The sequence below is a fragment of the Camelus ferus genome, chromosome 11, assembly GCF_009834535.1.
Source record: "Camelus ferus isolate YT-003-E chromosome 11, BCGSAC_Cfer_1.0, whole genome shotgun sequence".
NCBI classification, from domain to species: Eukaryota; Metazoa; Chordata; class Mammalia; order Artiodactyla; family Camelidae; genus Camelus; species Camelus ferus.
Window position 1 is genome coordinate 802,393 of NC_045706.1, and position 22,001 is coordinate 824,393.

The 22,001-nt window shown below is 60.9% G+C and overlaps 1 protein-coding gene across 5 annotated transcripts in view; it reads right to left on the reverse strand.

The window, feature by feature from the left end:
- The window catches only part of INPP5A (inositol polyphosphate-5-phosphatase A), a 158,009-nt gene that overhangs the window by 34,012 nt on the left and 101,996 nt on the right, over positions 1-22,001 (reverse strand). For all 5 annotated transcript variants that reach the window (XM_032490609.1, XM_032490606.1, XM_032490608.1 and 2 more), the window contains 3 exons: positions 16,349-16,452; positions 10,329-10,381; positions 8,672-8,791 (listed from right to left, as the gene is read on the reverse strand). In XM_032490609.1, coding sequence (XP_032346500.1) covers positions 8,672-8,791; positions 10,329-10,381; positions 16,349-16,452 — 277 coding nt within the window. The remainder of the gene's footprint in view (positions 1-8,671; positions 8,792-10,328; positions 10,382-16,348; positions 16,453-22,001) is intronic.

Genomic DNA, 22,001 nt, shown 5'->3' on the forward strand with positions numbered 1-22,001 from the left:
AAGCTGCTCTCCCCGGCCCTTGGGTGGCTCCTCCCGGTCAGTGGGGGACACTGAACTTGCTCTCCAAGTGTCCCTCGGGGATAATTTCAGTTACAAAGTAAGAGCAATTCCATTTTTTTACACCAGGTACTGCCTTGCTCAAAAATTCTGCCCATGTTTTAAATCAATCACAATTCATTTCACAAAGATTTTTCAACTGAAGAAGGCAAACCCAGCAAATGTCGGTCAGTGGTTATGTCGGCAGCCCCCTCACAGGCCTCTCCTCCCGGTGACGGTGACCAGGCTGGGAGCACCGCTCACCCCGACCCTTTGCCCACCCGCGCAGCAGCGGGAGCCCAGGCTGGGCCCGGGGTAGGGAAGAGCACGCCCATCACCGCCAACTCCAGAGCAGAATGAGAACCACTGCTGACAAGACAGCTGCGTGAGAGCCGTGGTCCGCGAGCAAGGAAGGTCTGGCGAACACAGTCCCCAACCTCCCACGCAGCTGGGGCTGCAGACGGCGTGGGGCTGGGGGCCAGGGCAGCCTGGCAGACCAGACGGTGCGCGAGGATGGACTTTGAGGAACTAAATGTTATCGGGTGGCAAAGCCAGGGGGCACCGTGGCCCACGTGCACCCCAATCCCTCTGGCTGGTGACCTAGAAACCCACGAGCCGCAGTGCAGGCGGGAGCGGGCACGCCGGGGTGTGGGCGGGCAGGGCTGCGACACTGGAATGACAAGGCAGTATGGTGAGAGGAAGGTGACTGGGTCTATTTATTTATTTTTACAGGAGGCACTGGGGATCGAACCCAGGACCTTGTGCCCGCTAAGCATGTGCTCCACCACTTGAGCTATAGCCTCCCCCCATGACAGGGCAATATGACAAAATTTAGGTTTTTATGACAGAACCACAAGGTTGAGTGGGAGCGACACAGTGGCTGTGTTTCCAGCGTCCTGAGTGGGTGGCGCCTCCTCCAGGGGACAGTCGCATCCCCGCCGTGCGTGTGGCAGCCTGGGCGCCCTGCCCGTGTGGCCGCATTGGAGGGGATGCAGCCCTGGACGGCGAGCAGGCCGCCCCCTGCGCCCGGAGCCTGCGCTCCCTCCTGCTTGCACCTGCCTGGCTCTTCCCGCTCTGTGCCTTCTGCTGCTCTGACCTCTTCTGAGACGGGCGTGGCGACGCTGGGTTCACGGCACCCAAGCCACACACAAGCCTTGACTTCCACACAGGTCCCCCGCCCCGACCCCGGCTGCTGGTGCTTCTCCCGAGGCCGATCCACAAGTTCTCTCGTCTCCAAGGTGAGTCGCGCCATCAGCCTTTAATCCATCTGGAATTACGCGTGAAGCAGGGATCTGAGTTTATGGATTTTCCCAGCGTCGATCGATCCGAGCCATTCCCTCTCATGCCCCCCTCGTCCCCGAGCTCGTGCAGAGTCCCTGAGTCACACCGGTCTCTCTGAGACTCTGTTCTTCTCTGCAGACGTCTGATCTATTCCCAAACACTTCCCACTAGCAGGACTTTCTATAGGGAAGCCCTTCTTGTTGAAATTCCTTTAAAAACCACCTCAGCTGTTTTCAAGTTTCTCTTGCATATTAATGACTGTATCATCTTGCTAAATTACAGGAAGTCTCATTACCTTTTTAAATTGGATTAACTCTCATACACTTGAATTTGAGGAGGAAAGGACGTATTGTAACAGACTGTTATTAACAGTGAAGATGACCAGAAGTTTCACTTCTTTTGAAGTTACGTCTTCCTGCAGAGGACATACTGCCCAGAGATGGGACACGGGGCACTGGCAGGGACACCGGTGGGTCAGCCCTGCCTCGCCCACATCACATACACACGTGTGGCATGTGTGTACAGCTGGCCCTTGGACGAGACGGGGTGAGGGGCGCCAGGCCTCCACTCGGCAGCAAATCCACGTATAGCCCAGAGTTGGCCCCAAATCCGCGGTTCTGCGTCTGCAGATTCAACCAACCGCAGCTGTGCCATCCTGCGGCGTCTCCTGCTGAAAATGCAGTGACCCATGCAGCCTGGACCCATGCTGCTCCAGGCCAGTGGTCTGCGTCACGATGCAGGTGTGTGGTGGGTGTCAGCGCACATGTCACGTGCACACATGTGTGGCGTAACATACGTGTGTGCCTGCAGCCCAAGTGTCAGGTCCATTTCTGATCAAGTGCCCCTCCGTCCCATGAGCCTGAGGGGACGAACCCAGGCCGAGGACCCTTCGCAGAGCAGGGGCCTGCCCGTGCCCGCCAGCTGTGGACCAACTCTGTGTCCGCTCACCCCCATCACGTCGGGCTTTAACGAGTGCACCATGCTCAGTCGCGGCCGCCACGCCGGTCCTGGGGTCCCCGGGGTCCTTGAGGAGGTGACAGAAGACGGAGGTGAATCCCGCCTGGGGGCCCAGGGTCCCCACAGCCAAGAGTGGCTCCCACGGATGCCTGCAGGCACGTCAGCGCCGCCGTCCCCTGCTGCCTGTGGAGCGGCGCCCAGCGGACTGACTATCTCACTGCCATGGGCAGGGAAGGAAGTTACAAGAAGCATGAGCAGCTGACATCGGAGTGTGTATTAAGGAAGCAGCGACTGTTTGGCTAATTAAATGGCAGACCCTACCTTGAGGCAACCTCCTTTTTAAAAAATGACAAATTTCAGATTTAGTTTGGGGCTGAATCAACTATAACAGCTCTGGCGGTCCGGAGGGAGAGCATGCTGCGTCGCACAGCCTCTTCCACAGCGTGTCCTGAGTCTGGTGATGCCATCGTTAGGGCCTGTGCTCCCTGCCTGCTCCTCCCGACGTGAGGGCCTTGGCCCATCAACAACAAGCCCCACCCTGAAGGGCGGGAGACAGAGCAGCGGGGGGGGGGGGTGCCCCAGAGCCTCTGCTCCCCCCCACCCCCTGCGCACTCACTTCTAATTTCAATATAGCGCCATTTGGGCCAGGAGGAAAGAAGAGTTGCTTTAAAATTAATTACCTTGTCAGGAGCTATTATGATTAAAAAGTAGTCCCCATCAATACCGGGGGCCTGATTCAAAACGAGAATCACAAGAAAGGCCGCAAAGATCAATGCTTCAGGCCTTGAGAACAGCCTCCGTCCTGACGGGCGATTCCGTCACATGATGGACACCACGCAGAGGGGCCGCGGCCCCCCCCCATGGGGGGGAGGCGTGCCGACCAAATATTCGAGGGCACATGTTTCTATCTAGGGCGTCTGCCCACTGGCCGTGGGCAGGATCAGACCTTCACCCCAGGACTGGGCGTCAGGCCAGTGAGGGGCTGGCGTGCCCGGTCGGCTGGCACCAGGATCCTTCCTGTGTTGACTTTAACTGCGGAACGTGGTGGACACTGACAGACATCTGAGATCGGGCAAGGCCACATCCTCAGAGCAAAACCACGCCCACAGAAGGCGACTGAGACTGGGCAGCTGACCCCAGAGTTCAAGCTGCCCTTCGTCTGAAGCGTCTGACGGAAGGTTCATCACGCACACCTAACTGCCTTCAACAGACTGATGTCATGCTTGGCTCCCCGCCTACCCGCCCAGTGCTGCCCTGGGCTCGGGCCTGGGCGGGCAGGCAGCCCCCAGGTGGACAGTCATACTTTGTTGTCCCAAACGCACGTGGGGCAGAGAGTGGGGAGGGTCCTGGAGAAGCAGAAAGGCTTCTGTCAGCAGAACCTGAGCCAGCGCCGGGCGAGCTGCCATGTCCCTCTCGCGTCAGGTGAAGTGACTTGCCCACCGGCAGCGAACAATCAGGGCACCACGCGCCGTCCGGCCCAGGGTGTCCTGACTTCCCCAGCACGCTGTCCTGGCCAGGAATGCGCACGCCCCTCCAGCGGGCAGGCTGAGCCCAGCACAGGTGACACTCATGTGGGATGGACCTGGGGAAGTCGCAGCACGCTAAGGCCACTGCCTGAGGCAGTGAGAACAGAGAGTGAGCTGGGCCAGCCGTGTGGCCAAGGAGACATCAGTGACGAGTCCGGGCCGTTCCTACGAGCTCCCTGGTGACTGCTCCCCGTTTCTGAAACTCCCTCTCATCTCAGCCGGCTCGTGGCCAGCACTCGTGGCCCACGGGGCACTGAACCATCTCCCACACTCCCCTGATGTGACTTCCGGGAGACGGGCCCTAAGGAGGTGATGAAGGTTATGGGGTCACGGGGGCCCTGGTCCTCGTAAGAAAGACACTAGAGCACCTTCTGTGCCGTGAGGACACAGCAACAGGGCAGCCGGCCGCCGTCCAGCCGGGGAGCGGGCCTTCCAGGCCCGATCACGCGGGCCCCGTCCGGGACCTCCAGCCCCAGAGCTGTGGGAGACGGAGCGGTGGCTGCAGCTGCGGGTTTGCGGGAACCTGCCGGGCCTGCGTTTCCTCTCTGCACACCGAGGCCGCTGCCTCTGGAGGTGGGGCCGGGGCAGGAGGCACTTCTCAACCGCTAAGGCACTCCGCCAGCCTCCACAGGGACAGGCTCCTGTCGGTGACCCCTCCCTGTCAGAACGTCAGAATGCCTCAGGGCAGAGCTGCCGGGAGGAGTCCCCCCCCCCCCCCCCCCGCCTGCCTCCATCAGCAGGTGCTTTGATGCGTTCTCTCAAGAGCGTCACAATGTTAAATACACATCTTCTTCAGAGGCCACCACAGCCAGAGGAGCGGAGCAGAACTTCAGCCTCCTGGGACCACTCGGGTCTCCACTTAAGTGGCGGAGGAAGCAAGACTGGGGCACTTAGAAAGCCAGGGAGCCTTTAAACCTTCGATGCCAGCAGACACCGGACACAGTGCTCAGGAAACACAGACTACTCCGTGTTCACAGCCTGACCTTTAGCAAAACCCTGAGCCACCCCAGAGGAAGGCCAGCAAGACGGCTGTTGGGTGTGGGGTGGGAGGGAGCTGCCCTGAGGGACACAGTGCAGCACGGACGTGACAGCCAGGAGCACGAGCTGCAGAGGGAGGCACTGGCGCCGCCATCCCCACGACCCTGCAGAACTTAACCTAAGGTGCTGGCGGAAGCCCGCGTGCCCCGAAGGGACACGATGCAGACCCGGGACAAAACACAGCACGGCGCACGCGCCAAGCCCGGGGCCGGGGCGGGAGTGAGCGCGCGTCCAGGGAACACAGGCCCGGGCTTGGGAAGGGGCCCAAGAGGGTCAGGACAGAGAGCAGGGGTGTCTGGGGCACCCCCGTGTCCTTCCTGAACAGAAGGACGAGTGTGGAAAAGCACAAAAGTGCGGCTGCTGAGTGGAGGGCGGGAACTTATGCCACCGCCCTCCACACTGGCCTGGGTGCTCGGGTTAGCTTTCAGTAAAGGACACGTCACAGAGCCACGGCCACCAGAGCTGTGAGGAACCGTGAGCTCACGGACGTCACACACATCCTCCCGGGGGCCGGCCTGCCTGCCCAAAGCTAGGAACACAGGGGAGCCCAGAGCCCTCAGCTGAGGAGCGCGGGCCTGTGCTGCCCGTCGGACCTGGGACTCTCATGTCCGTGCTGGGCCCCATACAGACACAGGACACCCAGGCACTGGAGGGCGCAGGCTGGAACCAGGACAGGGTGCGGCAGCCGGCTCCCCAGGCCGTCGGGCGGGAGGCGAGGTCAGGGCGGCCAGCCAGGCGGGGCGTCCCGGTGACCTGCACCCGGAGCAGGGAGTCAGCCTCCGCCTGGAGACCTGCGGCTTTTCTTCTGCTGGCTGCTCAGCGAGGCGAGCTCTGGGAACGGCCGGGAGAGAAACCCTGAGACTGGGGTCTTTGAGCAGCTGACAGCTGACTGATGACCGCCCGCAGGACGACAAAGGGGCCCTGTGTGGCGGCCGCATCACACCGCCTCGCCCTGGGAAACTAATTGCTCGGAATTGTTCCGGGCAGCATTATTTTTCTGGCAATCATTTTCTTTGAATGCCCAAAATGAGCGTGAAACAACTCTTTTGACTGGACATAAAAGTTAAATGTCCCAATGTTGATCAAATTAACTTCAGCGCTGTGACAACGGACTGTATTTGTGAGGAGATACTGGTGGGACAAAGGGGTGCTTTATGCCCAGATTTCACAGTTGTGATGTAAAAACGTTCCTGCGAACCTGGCCGGGCTGCATTTCAAAGGGGAGACACAAGAGCCCTGTCACTTGTGGAAAAAAAACCTCATTTCACAGCAGAAAGCTTGGGAGACTCCAGGAAGGAGTGTGTGAGCAGAGGTGTCTGCCCCTGTTCACCGCCCCAAACGCTCTCCAAGACCGTGACCGCCGGCCTGGGAGAGGGCCCTCCCCACGGGGGGCGCAGAGGGGCAGGCGGCCCCCACAGCCCAGCCCTCGGCCCCGTGGAGGGTCCGAGCCACTCCTCCAGGCAGATGGGACCCCAGGCCCTGCGCAGGGGCCGGGACAGCCGTGCGGCCGCCCACTCCCACGTCTCCGAGCTTAACGCTCCTCGCTGATAAAGGGGTTTGTCTCCTTTTAACTTGTAAAACGAGAGGCTTGAAGTAAAATGTTCACTGCACGAGAAACATCAGGATCATCCTTGCAAGAAAAAGCCCGGTGAGCCCACCGGCTGCCCCTTGCCAACACTGGGAACGCTGTTTTCTGACGCCCACGTGGGTCCGCCCACGATGCCGGCGCCGCTAACAGGTGCTGCTCGGAGCCTCGGCTCGAAGGTTACACATTCCAGATGAGAGTTTCTCTCTCGGGTCTTTTTAAGTAAGCTTTGAAGTTTGGAATAACCTCAGATTCGCAGGAAAGGTGCGAACGCAGCACCAGGTGCCTCTCATTTTAACCCGAGCCCCCCCGCCCCCCTGCCCCCGGCTCGTGGGGCCAGCGTGCCCCCTCCCGGCCTGACCCGGCTCCGAGGGAAATGCGGCCTGCAAAGCTTTACAGGGGATTAAGCCAGGAAGGCGGGCCGCCTTCGGAGCCTCCTCGCCGTCTCCCCGCGTCCACGCCGGCCCGCAGACAATGTTCCCAGAGGTTCCCAGCGCCGTGAATGGGGCACTGTTGGTGGCAGAGTCCATTCAAAGGGCCAGCGTGGCATTGTCCTCCCGGTCGGCAGCGCAGAATGCAGTCTGCTGGTGGCTGCCAAAAGGTTAGCTTCCGCGATGAAAGGGCGCCCGTCAGTCACCGCACTGCAGAGCGGCCCTTTGTGCGGGCGGCCGCCCCGCGCGGCGGAGGTCCGGATCCGCGGCTGGCTGTGCGCCCCACAGGAGCGGCTCATGGGAACGCAGGGCCGCAGGGAAGTGCCGGACCCCCCGCCCCTCTGACGGCCTGACCGGTCCGCGAGACCAGCACCCCAGCCAAGCGGCCCCAGGGAGGCAGGTCCGGCCGCTGCGAGGTGGCCCCTCCGGGGAGGGCTGCTGCTGAGTCTGCTGGAACCGCACCCCTCCCTCCCCCTGAACTGAGGCAGCTGTTCCCACCAGCACCGGTGCCCCCTCCCCCAGCGCTGTGCCAGCGGGGGCGGCGCTGCAGTTGTGACAACCTGGGGCCTCAGCACAGACTGGGTGATGCTAGCACCTGCCCCCGGGAGGTCTCGAGAGACAGCGACCAGTGGATAAGCCGCCCAGAATGGCAGTCCTGGTCAGCTTGAGGGGACAAAGCTCTGGGCCCTACAGGTGCATGTGGGCCAAAGCCTCCGGCGTCGGGCCGAGAGCAGGTTCAGGCTCGGGTCTGCCCGGCCCCTCCACCGCCTCGGACGCCACTCACACCCCAGCCCGGCTCCATGCACGCCGGGAAGGCGACGTGAGGCCAAGCCCTCGGTGCAGGAGTAGCCGCAAAAGCTAGCAGACCCCGCAGCCCCGTCATGGGAGTCCTCCGCGGGGTCCTCGGGGTGGGCTGGGACGGGCTGAGGGGCCTGACCTCAGGGCCCCGGAGGTGGGCTGACAGCCACCGCCTCATCCGCACGGGGACACGCTCCCCGCCTTACCCCCGTCCAGAGCACGTCCCGGCCGAGCACGTGCACGGAAGGGACAGGCACAACTCAGGGCCCAGGGGGCGGGAAGGCGCTGGGCTGAGAACTCAATTGAAAGGGGCGGGGAGGTGAGCCAGCCGGGCTCCAGCAAAGGGCTCGTTTGCAAAACAAGACCAAACACAGCCTGTTAATTGGGTGTGTGGGGCTGCTTTTCTTTTCCAGATGACAGCGCCTCAGCGCTAACCCCAGGGAGGGTCAAACGAGACCACTGCAGACAGACAGAGGGCCCCAGAGGGCCCCGTGGGAGGGTCCTGAAAACCAGCTGTGATGGGGTAGGGGGGCTGGGAGCCTGGGTCGGAGGCGGGAGCAGCTCCACCACCCTGGAGACCACTGAGGCTGACTCCCCTCTGACTAGAGGCCCCCGGCCAGATCCAGGAAGCCGGGCAGAGCGAGGAGGGAGGCAGTGCTCACCCGGGCTGGCAGCAGGAGCCTCGTGGAGCAGACCCCATACAGCCGGCTGCTCCGAGGGGCAGAGCCTGGGAAGACCCCAGGAGCTCCGGTCTCTGAGCTGAGGCCGAGGAGATGCTGCAGCTGAGCTTCGTCTGCCTAGGTCCCTCCTCCCCCAAAACGGAAAAGCAGGTGAGGCCACCCAGCCTTCAGCACGTCTGGGTGGGACCTCGTGAGCCTGGGGCGGGGTCGGCGTTTGTGCATCCCCCATGGGCTTGACCTTTGCAAGTTTCGTATTTTTGGTAAACAGGAAAAGGCAAACTAGGAGAAGTGGCTTTGAAGAACGAGTGTCAGTCCTCCTGGAGGCGGGCGGGCACCTACCTGTCCAGCACGTAGCCCAGGGCCTTGCGCCGGATGCCCGAGTACACTGAGGGGCTCGTCTCCCAGGCCACCAGATTGGACGCATCGTGGAAAAGGTGGATGTTCACCAAGTCAAAGGCACTGCAGGGACAGAGGAGGGGCTCATGGCGAGGGGCTCAGAGGGGCTGGCGCCGCTGGGTCACCCAGGGCGGCCCCTACGCTGTCCCCCTGGCTCCCAAGGGCACCCCGCATATCCCGTCCCCCTCAGCCGCACCAGGCTGCCCAGGGCATGTCCTCCTCTGGTCAGAGGAGGACACACTAGACCCTGCACGCAGGCTCTCAGTGTTACAAACACAGCAGCTCAGTGGATGGCAAGGGAACTGTTTCTCTAAAGCAAAGAACTTACACACGACCCCAGAAACTTCCTTCAAGCTGTGGGCCAAAACGGGGGGGGGGGGGGGGGGGGATGGGGATGGGGGAGTCACTTCCCCAGGACTCGGCTCCCTCCTGGGTGGCTGGTGGTGCAGCCTGGAGCCACCCCTGTCCAGCAGCGCTCACTGTAGGGGGACCCCGTGACATGGGGGCACTGAGTGATTCATTTCACTCCCAAGAAGAAGCCCCTAGCTCACAGAACCTGGAAAACCCTTGGGGAAACAGCAGGGCACTGTTGGCCTGGCTTCTCAGGGAGATGGTGAGGCCGGATTCAGCCCAGTCAGCCTCCCCACACCCCAGGGACCCTGGGCATCGCTGGGGCATGTCTGCCACACAGTGAGTGGTGCCCTGGGGACACCCCATGCCACCCGCAGAGTTGGGACCACTGGGCCCGAGACCCAGCGGGACACATCTGCAGAGCTGGCAGCAGCCCCCTGTGCCCTCCCATGCCGCGCCTGGGCCTGTGGGACTGACCACACAGGCTCAAGCGGGCAGTCGGGTCCTGGAGGCTGCAGCTGGCTCGAGCTCCCTCCTGCTCTCTCATGCTCTAGGATCCCCGTTCCAGGGAGCACCCCAACCCTCGAGGCCCCAGTGAGGGGCCTGTGTGGACATACATAGCAGGGGCAGCTGAGGGCCCAGCTGCAGTCAGCCAGCGTCTGGACAGCCCTCTCCCCAGGGCCTGCAGGGGGCAACACCCCTACTCCAGCCACTCCAGGACCTCGCTGTGCAGACCACAGCCTTGGGACCAGCAGGGCCCAGCCACAGGTGCTGCCCGCAGGTCAGGACAGCAGGGAGCAGTTTTCAAGGGTTCCTGTCCCGGGAGAAGACAGGCGTGCACCATGGAGGGTGCCCCACAGGAAGGCCATGCCTGGGGTCCCCAAGTCAGCAAGGGTCCTGCCTCACCTGCGCTCCATGCCCCACAGAACCCCACTTCCTGCAGCTGGATGCAGCGCAGTAGGACTACCAGAGGGAGGGGTCCGGGGAGCCCTGCACCAGCTCTTGGCTCTCGAGGGGGCTCCCAGGGAGGAGGGCAGGGGCAGGTGGACGTGAGCACCAGAACACCGGCGTTACAGGGACCGGGTGACAGTGCTCTGTGCCATATGGCATCACCAGAACAAGGAGGGTCAAGAGGGGAAGGTAGGGTGGGCAGCCTCTGATGGACGTCCAAGCCACACACCACTTGTGCCCAGTCCGAAAGGGGAACGTCCCGGGAGTCAGGCACAGGCAAGGACCACAAGGGACGTACCAGTCCGCCACGCACCACCTCGTCCGGATGAAGCCTTTCCTCGACCACTTGCACTGAAAAATAAACAGGTGACACTTGTAAGCGGCCGACAGAGAAGGAGGGGCCCACACGGCTCCCACGCAGTTGGGGCGCCTGACATGCTTTTCCAGTCGGATGAGGTCAGCTGCTCTCTCCGCGCTCAGGGCGCCTGCTGGCTCCCCGCTCCAGCTCAGCCACAGGCAGGAAGGGGCCGAGGGACAAGGCCACCACCGTCCTCTACCCACCACTGCCCAGGCTGGAGAGAGGCCCAGGGACGCGGCCAGCCCAGCACGTGGGGAGCCTGGCTTGGGGGGAGGACGCCGGGGCGGCAGCTCTGCAGGACGGGCGTGCAGGGTGCCCTGGGGACAGTGCGGGGGCCACGTGACAGGCTGTCAGGCCTGGCAGGTGACAGCACGTGCTGACGGGGACGGAACTGCATGCGGCCCCATGGAGGCCGCTTCCCGCAGGGCCCTCCCCCAGCAGTGCTCCAGGCCTGTAGTCTCGTCGCCCGAAGAGAACCTCGTGGGGCCCTACAGACAGAGAGGGGGTCAAAGGAACCCCACATTAACTTCTGCTCCATCTTCTTATCCTCTTCCCCCAAGAAAGAACCTTACTTGGAGAGCCTGGGAGAAGGGTCACTGAGCACCCCCACCTGGTCTTGCTGTTCACGAGAGGACAGAGGGGGCACGTCCCCCACTGGGCTGGCACCTGCCCTGTCCTGGGTCCATGACCACCCTGCCCCCTGGTGCTCACGCGGGGCAGGGTGGGGCGAGGTGGGAGGAAGGGGTGTGGCCCACAGCCCAGCAGGACGCTCCGTGAAGATGGATGCTGTGGGTCAGGCTGCCTGACTAGGGAGCCGCTGGACCCTGGGCCACGGAGCCCTGAGGATAGAGACCGGGAGAGGTCGCAGTGACCCTGGTGCCCTCGTGCACGTTTGGAAACCAGAAACCATGGCACAGGGCAGCCCTGACTCTGCTCAGGGCGAGCCTCCGGGAGCAGGGACACAGCCACAAGCCCCAGAGTAGCCATGCGGATGGCGGGTGGGCGCACCCACTGGAGGGAGGCGGGAGGGCAGTGCAGAGACCGGGCAGCGGGCACCACTCACCAGGGGCCAACCACTGTGTCCTGCATCCCCTGCCTCGCCCAGCCAGCCCTTCGCAGAAACGGGCAGCGAGGAGCTCACACCCCAGCAGGGACGTCCGGGAGGCTGCTCCCAGCCAGCACCAGCCCCTGCCGGCCCCCGCTTCCCCAGGAGGGGCCCTGCACCAGGGGTCAAGCCGGCTGTCCCCGCCCCCGCCCCTCCTGGACTCTAACCAGAAAGGCCGGGACACCTGAAGGATGTGCCTCTGGGGCTGCATCACCAGGCCCCGCCCCAGGCACGGCTGTGAAGCCCCCACACCTCCAAGTGCACACCACCCAGGACCCCTCCTGCCACAAAACCAGTCACTGGAGGAGGACTTCTTTCACTCTTCACTCTCAGAAGCAAAAACTTCCCAGCTCCCTGGTGGCTCCTTCCCTCCTGGTCCCCCCAGCTCACCAGACACCAGCCTCTGCAGCCGGCACCCACCCCACCCCACACACCCTGCCAGGACAGTCCCGGACTGACTACACACACAAGGTCCATTTCTCCCGCGGGGACTCAAGCTCACAGGCTGGGGTCCCCCGGCACCAGGAGTGAACACGTGCCCTGGGGGCACCGTGTGGCCCAGTGGGGAACAGGCGAGGACACTGGCCCCCCACCTCCATCCAGAGGACGGAATCCACTTTCCAAACTGCTGGACCCTCATTCCCAGGCTTGGACCTTGAGGTCTCAGGGATCACGACCGGGGCCACACTGGGGTGTGGGGTGGGCAAGAACACCCCCCAGGCACCAGAAGGTACAGGCAGCTTTCCCACCAGGTGACTGCCCGCTGTGGCTTACCCACACACTCTGCCTGAAACACACACGCACAGGGGAACACTCACCCGCCTGCGTAAACACACGCTGTCCCGCCTCCCCCCACCGCTCTCCTGGCACGCGTCTGGGGGGCACACAGATGGGAAACCTGGGGCCTCTGTCATAGGTCCTCATGCTCGACTACACAAGCGCGCATAGAAGTTTCTGGACATAGACGCTTGTTGCAGATGGAGGTGGAGTGCGTACAGGGTAGCGGGGCCTCCTCGAAGGTCTGACTCTGCGCCTTTCCGTCTACGTCCCCAAGCTCTCTGGTCATCGGCCACCTTCAGAAATCATCCAGGGCTCCAGGCGACCGCAGAGGAGATGGTAGTGGCCGAGGTGCCCCCGGGGGTGCCCACCCCAACCCTGGGAGAGGTCACCACCGCTGGAGTGAAGACCACGTCACGTGGGGGGGGAGGCTGCCGCATCGTTCACCTTACAATATTAAGTCTCTGCTCAGATCCCTTGTTAATAGGGTTCCTTTAGCCAGGAGATGGATTGCGAATACAGGCGGTTTCATCTACTAAAAGACGGCATAAATCACAGGGAGCAAAGGCAGGCTGCGGGAAGGTTATCAGCACACAGCCTCCCCGTGAAAGGCCCGCTTCGGAGCATTAGTGGAATTAATTCATCTTTCATAAGAGCTTGGAGCGGTCCCTGTGATCTATGGTAACAACCAATTTCTCACTACGGGCAAGAGGAAAAAATGCCTTGGCCCTGATCGACTACACAAATCTGCTTTTTAAAAATGGTCTCACATTATCTGGAGTGCTGCTCCCAGAGGCAGCATTTGAAACCCATGTCGAGCCCAGAGAACCTATAGATCAGCAGGGAGAGCTTTGTTAGTTTTATATGCAGTGGCTGGGATTATCTGGAATCACATTATGCTTCCATCATGGTAATTACATTTAGATTATCCTTAAGTGACGGTAATAAAAGAAAGAGAAATCGGTCTTAGACTAATTCCCTCCCCCAAAATGTGTTCAAACAAAGCTAAAGGACGGTCCCGCGGGCCGGCAGGAGGGCAGGGGCCGAGCTGCCCCAGCGCCACCCCAGGCACCACGGTCCCCCCAGGCCACGCGAGGCAGGGGCCGCCAGCAAAGACACGGACAGTCAGTCCCAGCAATGGCCGTGGAGTTCGACACACCTGAGAAATGTCTCACTGCTGACAGAACACGAGAAGCATTTGTGTTTCTCAGTGAGATTTTCCTTCTGTTCATCTATCAGGATGCAAGGAAGACGGGCGCCCCCGGACACCCACCGCCAGGCCCCGGGCCGCACGCAGACGGGGCGGCTTCCAGCAGCAACATCACTTTGGGCCAGGGCCCCGGGGGGTACCCTAGTCCCAGCAGCACGCTGCTCTCCAGTCGGGGGACCAGGGTCCACCCGGTGACACCCCAACCCCTTCCTTCTGGAGCTGCATCCCCCTCTGCCTGCGGGCGGGAAGTGTGGCCCCGGAGCAGGTCCGCGGGCAGCTCCGCCCCCTCACGTCTGCCCCCCGGAACCAGCCAGCACCTCAGGAGGATGCACACTGGCCACCCTAGGCCCCTGCCCAGGGAGGGATGGAGGCCGGAGCCTCAGGGGGCAGGGGGCGAGGGGCTGGACACTTTCTCTGGGAGAAGCTGCCTCCTCCGTGGGGCTCCCTTCTGCCCACACAATGACAGGCACAGAAGCCTCTTACAGCTCTTGGCTGACGGACACTGGGAGCCTCCGGTGACCCTAGCTCCCGAGGCCACAGGTGCAGGGGGAGGACCCTGAATTCTGGAGTCCCTGGTGAGTACCGAGAGGACAAGGGACCCGGGTGGGCTGTGGGAGATCCCGGGGCAGCCAGGCCACATGGAGGGTCCACTTGGTGCCGGGTCACCAAGTGCGCCCCCGCCCTCGGGGGCCAGCGCAGTGGGATCGACTTCCCAGGCACCAGGCGGCCTCTGGGTGGGCAGCAGCCTCAACTGCTTGGGGGGCTACCTCAAAAGCCCTGCTCCCAGCCCGCGTATCCTTACACCACACAGCCCGGGTCCCTGGGATCGCTCTGCCCGGCCCTGGCTGCCCAGCCCCAGCGCTGACCTGGGTATGGCCGGCCTTGTGGCCTCCCCATTCAGCCCTGCCTTCCCTCCCAGGTGCCTGTGGCCCTCACCGTCCTGTGTCCAGCTCTCGCCACGGGCCCGCCGCCCACCCTGTGTCCCTCCCAGTTGACCCGTCAGGCACTGACTCCCCTGGGGCACCTCAGCCCACCCTCAGGTCAGGTGAGGGCCCCCACTGGGCTGGCATTAGACCCCTGGGTGAGGAGGGAAGAGCCAGGGTCACCTGCGGGTCTCCAGCCCAGTGGTGGGGGAGGTGGGCAGGCCCGAGGGGAGCCTGGAGGCTTCTCACTCTGTGGGTGCCGGGTCATCGGCCTGAGGAGAGCCAGGACCCTGGACATCGGCAGTGGGATCACGGGACCCTCTTTGGAGAAGATGCTTAAGTACCAGAGCTCAGGGCTGCCCCAAACTGCCCCAGGGGACCTCTTTCCGCTGGCTCTCCCACTATAAGGTGCTGGCATCCAGGAAGGGCCGAGCCCCGACCTTGTGGTGTGCAGCCCTGCCCCCACCCTGGCTTCCCTCCAGCTCGCACTCCTTTCACTGGGGCCCTGATCACTGTCAGGCCGAGGTGAGTGCACACCAGTGCCGTCTGGATGGGGACTGGGACCAGGAGACCAGCAGGAACTGAAACTGAGTTCTCAGCCCTTGTCCTATTCAAGGGGACCTCAGGCCCGTCCTCCTGCTGGACACGTCCACCGGCCGCAGGGCTGAAATTAGGCCGCATCGAGGAGGGTTCAGAACTGAAGCCTCTGGAACTTCCCGGCTACTGCTTCTCTGACCTTGGGACGCAGCGAGGGGCGGGTAGGGGGAGCGGTGCTGAGGGGCAGGGACAGTGGAGGCCGGGGGAGGCCAGGACAGGAGGCGGGCCCCTGACACCGCGGCCTTGGCTGGGGGACAGTGGAGGAGGAAGCCGCGTCCCGGCATGGAGACAGTGCCCATCCTTCACAGAGGCGCTGCAATCCCGTCCCTCCAGGATCAGGTCATAAAGCAAGTTAATAAAGTTGTGGCCTTGCTGAAATCAGGAGGGGCCCCTCCGCTGAGCGGCGGGCGATCCTCAGGCAGAGGGGACTCGGCACAGCCATCCTTCTTGGGGCCGAGAGCCTCCTCCTGACAAGGAGGCGGGCCGCGTGCGGACACCCAGCTGCCCCACCTCAGCGCCCAAAGGCTTCAGTCACAGTCCACATCCCAGCGTGATTCAGGCACCGAGAGCCGGGGAAGCAGGGCTGAATCATTCAGCAACAGGAGACTCCAAAATGCTGGCTGTTAATAACGTTTACTAAAAACACCAGAACCCAAAATGACGTATGCAGTGTGACGGCTCATAAAAATGACAGAACTATCCACAAGCGCAGTAGAACCCAAGGGAAATACGTTCAGGTTTCTGATTAACTGTGTCTGAGCAGGGGTGAGAGACGATCCCAGGGCCTTCCCTCGCCCAGAGCAGGTGCGCGGGGCAGGCGTGGGGGGCGCACGGGGCCCTGGCTCCAAGCCTGCAGTTGTGTCTCTTGGCGGCCACAGCCCCACACTGGCTTCACCTGTGAGAGTCGGGGGCTCACACCAGCACTCTGGGGGCAGGGAAGACCCCCCATGTGCCATGGTCCCGCACACCCCCGCTATCTGGTCATATAGTTTCACAGGCTGGATCGAGCCGCTCACACCAAGGTTTGCTGGGAGGACCCAGCACACTCCAGGCCCCAAATCAACCAATAATTCTTTTTCTACTTTTGGGGAAGGTTCCTTTGCCTGGAAACGAAGATTAGAAAATTTACCTATGATGTAACAATAAACACCACGGACCCTCCCAGGCCTCACGTCAGACAGCCCAGAGGGGCCCGCACGGGTTTCAGGACCTCCCAGGAAGACAGAGCGCTGGAGGGTGACAGCCACCACGGTGGGACCCCCACCACGCCCTAAATTCCACCTCCAACGTGGCCGCTCGGAAAGTGAGCGCGCTGGTGAGGAAGCGGCCGGCAGGGTGGGGCACGCACCTCGGGGAAGTAGTCCTGCGGAAACTTCTCTTTTTCCAGCATGGGCGTGCTCTCCAGCGTGTCCGAGTAGATCTCCTTCCCGGTGACCTTTTTGTACTTCTTAGCTAGAAAAGAGTGGAAGAACCCTGTGACCCAGCGCCACAGCCCCTTCAGCCAGCTGAGGCCACCTGGGGTCCCCCTTCAGCCAGCTGAGGCCACTGGGGTCCCCCTTCAGCCAGCTGAGGCCACAGGGGTCTCCCTTCAGCCAGCTGAGGCCACCTGGGGTCCCGGTCCCACCGGAGCAGCGAGGGAGGCCCGGGAGGAGGGCCTGACGAGGGCCACCGACCCCAGTCTGGCCAGTTGCTCCTGGGGACACGTGTGCCTCATAAATTCCCACCCCACGACCTGGAACCTGACAGTCCACTTCATTATCCCCTGAGAGCTTCCAGCCTGCAGATTTACAGGGGCTAATTGGCATCCTCTGTTCAAACTGCGGCTATATTTAAAAGGGCTATGGAGTTACCGTTCACTCCTGCTTAATATGAATTTATTTAATAACATCGATTTTCTCCTCGATCCAGCCAACATCACTCACGCAGTGAAGAGGAGTTCACGTGGGGCGGGCGGGGGGAGAGGACAGCCGGCAGGGCACTCGGGACCAGCGCCCCCCACCCCTGCCCACGCTGGCCTGTCCAGTGCCCGTGGGGGGCCACCTCCCTTCACCTGGCAGACCCGCTGCACACAGGGCCTGGTCTGGTCCTTTTACAGCCAGGCCTCGGGTTGTTTGTTTTCACAGACCGATATCCCTATGTCCATGGTGGGGTTTAATGAACAAATGAATGGATGCATGAGTCTGTTCCTCCAACCCTCACTGGGCCTGGTGCGTGGAAGGCTGCCAGCTTCCCCCCAAGATATGGGGCGGGGAGCCTGGGCAGCAGGTGGGCCAGCCAAGACCGCCATGGGGAGATTCCAGCCCAGATCGTGCTGGACGGTCCGTACCAGCTGCCGGCCCACATCACATGTGTCCCTGCTCCTGGGCCTAGAATGCCTGACTTGGGGGTGAGATTCCTGGGGTGTCAGGAGATCGTTGGTGTGTCCATGGGGGTCACGCTCAGGTCCCATGAGCAGCTCCACCGTAAGTTTCTGGGGGTACCGCCCACCCCATGGGCCACTGACGTGGGTGGAACAGCAATGATCAGACAGGGCAGGTCTTCTCAGTGACTCGGGGGCAGGGGGCAGAGCACACGAAGTAGAGCTGTCTCCCTGTACCCACTGCTCCTCTGACCCTCCGCCTAAACCACGGAGACGAGCCACGGGGACGACAGGTCCCCCGAGAGCCCCGCACCCGTGAGGCAGGAGGCTGGTGCCCGGGGAGGGGGTACAGGCTTGTGTAAACAAACAAGGGACGCCGCCAAGCTGTGACCCATTCATAACCCCACCTGCGGCGTTTAATCACAGGAGCACTTACTGTAACCGCCCATCCGTCTCCGCACAAGGACAGCATTTATCAAGCATCACCCGCAGGCGGCATCATGATGGGGAGGTGCACCGCTGTCACGGGCGCGGCGCATCCAGAGCTCCCCTCCCCGAGGCGGCAGGCCACCTAGACTCTGAGTGGGGAGCTGACCTCTCCGGTGGGGGGCCACAGGCCCATCCCGCACAGACGCCACCTGCTTGCCCCACCAGTGACACGGCAGCCCTCACACGGCTCCGGCCTGCAGGGTGGGCTCCCACCTGCCCGGCCCCCTGCCCCGCTTCTCACCAGCTCAAACAGCCCTTCCAGGCTCCTCCTGCACCGGGTGGCACCAGGATGTCCGCTGAGCGTTGTGGGGCCGGGGCCAGAAGCTGGGGACACAGACAGCAGGCACGGCCTCAACCTCCTGGGAGCCCTGAGGACACGGCCACGGGAAGCAGACATGGGGCCCGGAGAGGGGACACAGACTGACACGGGACCTGGATGCTCCTGAGTGTGGCCACCAAGAGAGGCCTAAGCGGGGTCTTGCTGGGGAGCGCCTCCAGGAAGGGGGAGTGCCCCTATGGACAGAGGACGTGCCCCCGCCAGAGGGTGGAGGACGAGCAGTGCCACCTCGGGGGAGGTGGAGGGGAGCTCTGGAGCAGGGCGGAGCTGACAGCCAGTCTGAAGCCAGGAGGGCGGCCTTGGGCCCCCACTCGGCCTCTGCACGGGGCAGGGGGTGCGGGTGAGGGTTCAGCCCCAGCAGTGGCTGGCCTCTGCCCGGTTCCACGGGACACCTGTGCTCCTGGCCAGCCCCCTTGTCTCTGGAAGGGGCAGGGTCAGGCATTAGCACCACAGCAGGCGGCGCCACCTGATGGGGTGCGGCCTGGGCTGACCTGGGGGGGGGGTCACCGCCTGCAGGGGGGTTATTTATCCGACCTTCTGGAGCCCCCCTTCACTAACAGCCGTGGCCCAGCTTGAGTTCCACTGAGAATAAAGGACGTTCTCTCTGAAGGTCTGCTCAGGATGGGCTTCCTCGAGGCAAAGACCGTGTCATCACTGCAGCGCCCAGGGACGTCCTCAGGACAGACGCAGGCCCCCAGGGTGCGGGCGGGCGCAGCGCAGCCTCGCTGGTGCAGTGGCGTCAGTCTCTCTGACTTAAGCCATTCTCACAGGGTGCGGTGGTTTTCACTGTCGCTTTAGGTGCAGCTCCCGGACGACACACGATGCTGAGTACCTGGTGTTGCCGTCCATATATCTTCCCGGGTGAGACGCCTGTTCAGACCTTGGGCTCACTGTCCAGTTGGGCTGTTCCCGCTGCTGAGCTGTGGGAGCTCTCTGTGTGCTCCGGACAGCAGCGCTTCATCTCATGTGTCCTCCGAGAGCACTTTCTCCGGCCTGTGGCTGTCTTATTCTCTTAACAGTGTCTTCTGCAGAGCATGAGTTTTCAGTTTTCATGAAGTCCAACTTACTGACTTTTTCTTCCAAGGACCATGCATTTGGTGCTGTATCTAAAGCTGTCACTAGCCCAGGGTCACCTGCGTTTTCTCCCACGTCGCCACCCAGGAGTTTTATAGTCTCGCATCTTACGCTCAGCTCTGTGACTCCCTTTGAGTGAGTCTGTGAAGGTGTGAGGTCTGCGACTAGACTGAATCTGGGGGCCTGTGACTGTCCAGCAGGTTCCAGCACCAACTGTTAAAAACACTGTCTTTGCTCCACTTTGCTGCCTTTGCTCCTCTGTCAAAGGTCGGTCGAGTGTGGACGTGTGGGTCCACTTCTGGGCTCTCTGTTCAGTTCCAGGGATCTACTGTCTAGTCTTCCACCGACACCGCGCTGTCCTGACTGCTGTGGAAAGTCCTGACGTCGGCGGGGTCCGCCCTCCGCCTTTGCTCTTCTCCTTCAGGACTGTTCTGCCTGTTCTGGGTCTCCTGCTTTCCCTTAGAACCTTTAGGCTCAGCTTGCCGGTACCCACAAGACAGCTTGCTGGGACTTCGGTGCTGTGCTGAATATGTAGTTGGAAAGACCTGACGTCCTCAAATTCCCGAGTCTTTCTATCCATGAACATGGACTGTCTGTCCGTTTATTTAGGGCTTCTTTGGTTTCTCCCATCAGAGTTTTGTAGTTCTCCTCACGTAGATCTTGTACACATCTGGTTAGACTTATCCCTAAGGACTTTTTGTGTGTGTGTGCTACGGCGAATGATACTGGGTTTTTCATTTCAAATTCCAGCTGTTCGTTGCTGGTACGGAAGAAAGCCTCTGACATGTGCGTCTTCAGTCATATCCTGAAAACTTGCTTCTGGTGACAGACTTGCTGCTGTTGCTGCTGAGCTGAGATTTTCTATGTGAACGTGTTATTTAAGAACTAAGGCAGGCACTCCCACCATTAAGTTTATTATATACTTTTCTTGTCTTACTGCATTAGCCAAGATTTCTTGAATGAGGCTGAAGACAAATGCTGAGAGTGGACATCCTCACCTTGTTACTCAGAGAAGCATCTAGTTCCTCTCCACTACGTAGGATGTTAACATAGGCTCTGAAGATGCTCTCTGTCCAGTTGAGGACATTCTCTGCTATTCCCAGTTTGCCGCACGTTTCTACAAATGGGTGTTGGATTTTATCAAATGCTCTTTCTACATCTACTGATAGGATCATTTGATTTTCCTTCCTTAGCCCATTGATGTGATGGCTTCCATTAATTGATTTCTGAATGCGGAACCAGCCTTGTACACCAGGATAAATCTGAATTGGTCCTGGTGTACAATTCTTCTTGTCCATTGTTGCTTTTAAGCTGCTAACATTATGCTGAGGATTTTGCATTTTATGTTCACGAGAAACACTGGTCTGTATTTCTCCCTTTTCGTGATATCTTTAACTCGTTTTGGTATTAGGGCAATGCCGGCCTCACAGAATGCATCAGGAAGTTTTCCCTCTTCTTTTGTTTTCTGGAAGAGACTTCAGAGAATTGGTATAACGTCGCCCTTAAATGCCTGGTGAAATCACCAGTGAAACCGTCTGGCCTGACGCCTTCTTATGTAGAAGGTTATTAATTATTGGTTGAATTTCTTTCAATAGAGAAAGATCTATTCACATTTTCTAGCAAGCCTTGAGTGAGTTTTGGTAGACTGTCCCTTTCAAGGAATTGGTCCATATAAGGTATTAAATTTATAGGAATAGTTTTTTTCTTAAAAACCTTTTTGTCCTTTTAGTGTCCACAGGATCAGTATGGACAGCCCCTCTCTCATTTCTAATGTCGGTCGTTTGTGCTCTTTTCGTTGTTGTTAGCTCGGCTAATGGTTTGCCAATCTTATTGATCCTTTCAAAGAACCAGCTTCTGGTGTCATTAGTGCTCTCCACTGAGTGTCTTCACTCCCACTCACCTGTGCTCGGTTTGCGTGCTTTCTTCTCTCCTGCTGACTGCGGGTTCAGTCCGCTCTGTGTCTAGTCTCCAGTGCAGCAGGAAGGCTAGAGGAGGCCAGAACTGTCTGTCTCCCTCCCCCTGGTTAGGCCCTGATCAGACGCCAGCGCTCTGGGTTCTGGTGAAATGGTTTTTCCTGAGGGCAGGCCTTTCAAGGAGAGCAGAGCGCTCTGGGCACGTTTCAAAACACTGCTCCCCCCTCCCTCACTAGAGGCGCATGGAGACCTCCCTTCACACTCATCATGAGAACATGGTGAGGGTCCTGAAGGTAAAGCCCAGGACAGCGCAGCCCTCAGGCTGGGCCCCGGCGCTTCTCCTACCAGCTGCCCGCACTCGGCCCCCAGCAGTCACACAGCCTTCCTTCAGTGTCCAGACCAGCGGCCCCTGCGGTGGTCCCCGCTCCCAGGAGGCCCAGATTCTCCTCCGCTTTGGGGGGGCATCAGTTTGCCCTGTGACCTTGCTTCTCTGAGGGGTCTAGGGGATCTATTTGCAGCCTGTTTGGATTTTTTCTCATCATGAGGATGGGACTGACAACTTCCAAGCTCTTCATGTGTTGGACCAGAAACTGAAAGTCCCTTTCGTCCCTTTTCCTCTTAAATTTCTGAGTAGGAACCAACGTGTTAAAATTCAGGCTATCTCTTTCTAAAATTCATTCCAACTTATCACAAATGCTGGATTGCTCTTGCTGTAACTCAGTTCCAGGCAGAAGAGCAAGGGCAGCCCGAGGCCCCGCCGGCGCCCGCGCTGTGGGACAGCAGCCACGCCCGCCCTGCGCACGCAGACTGCAGCGGCGCTCACAGACCC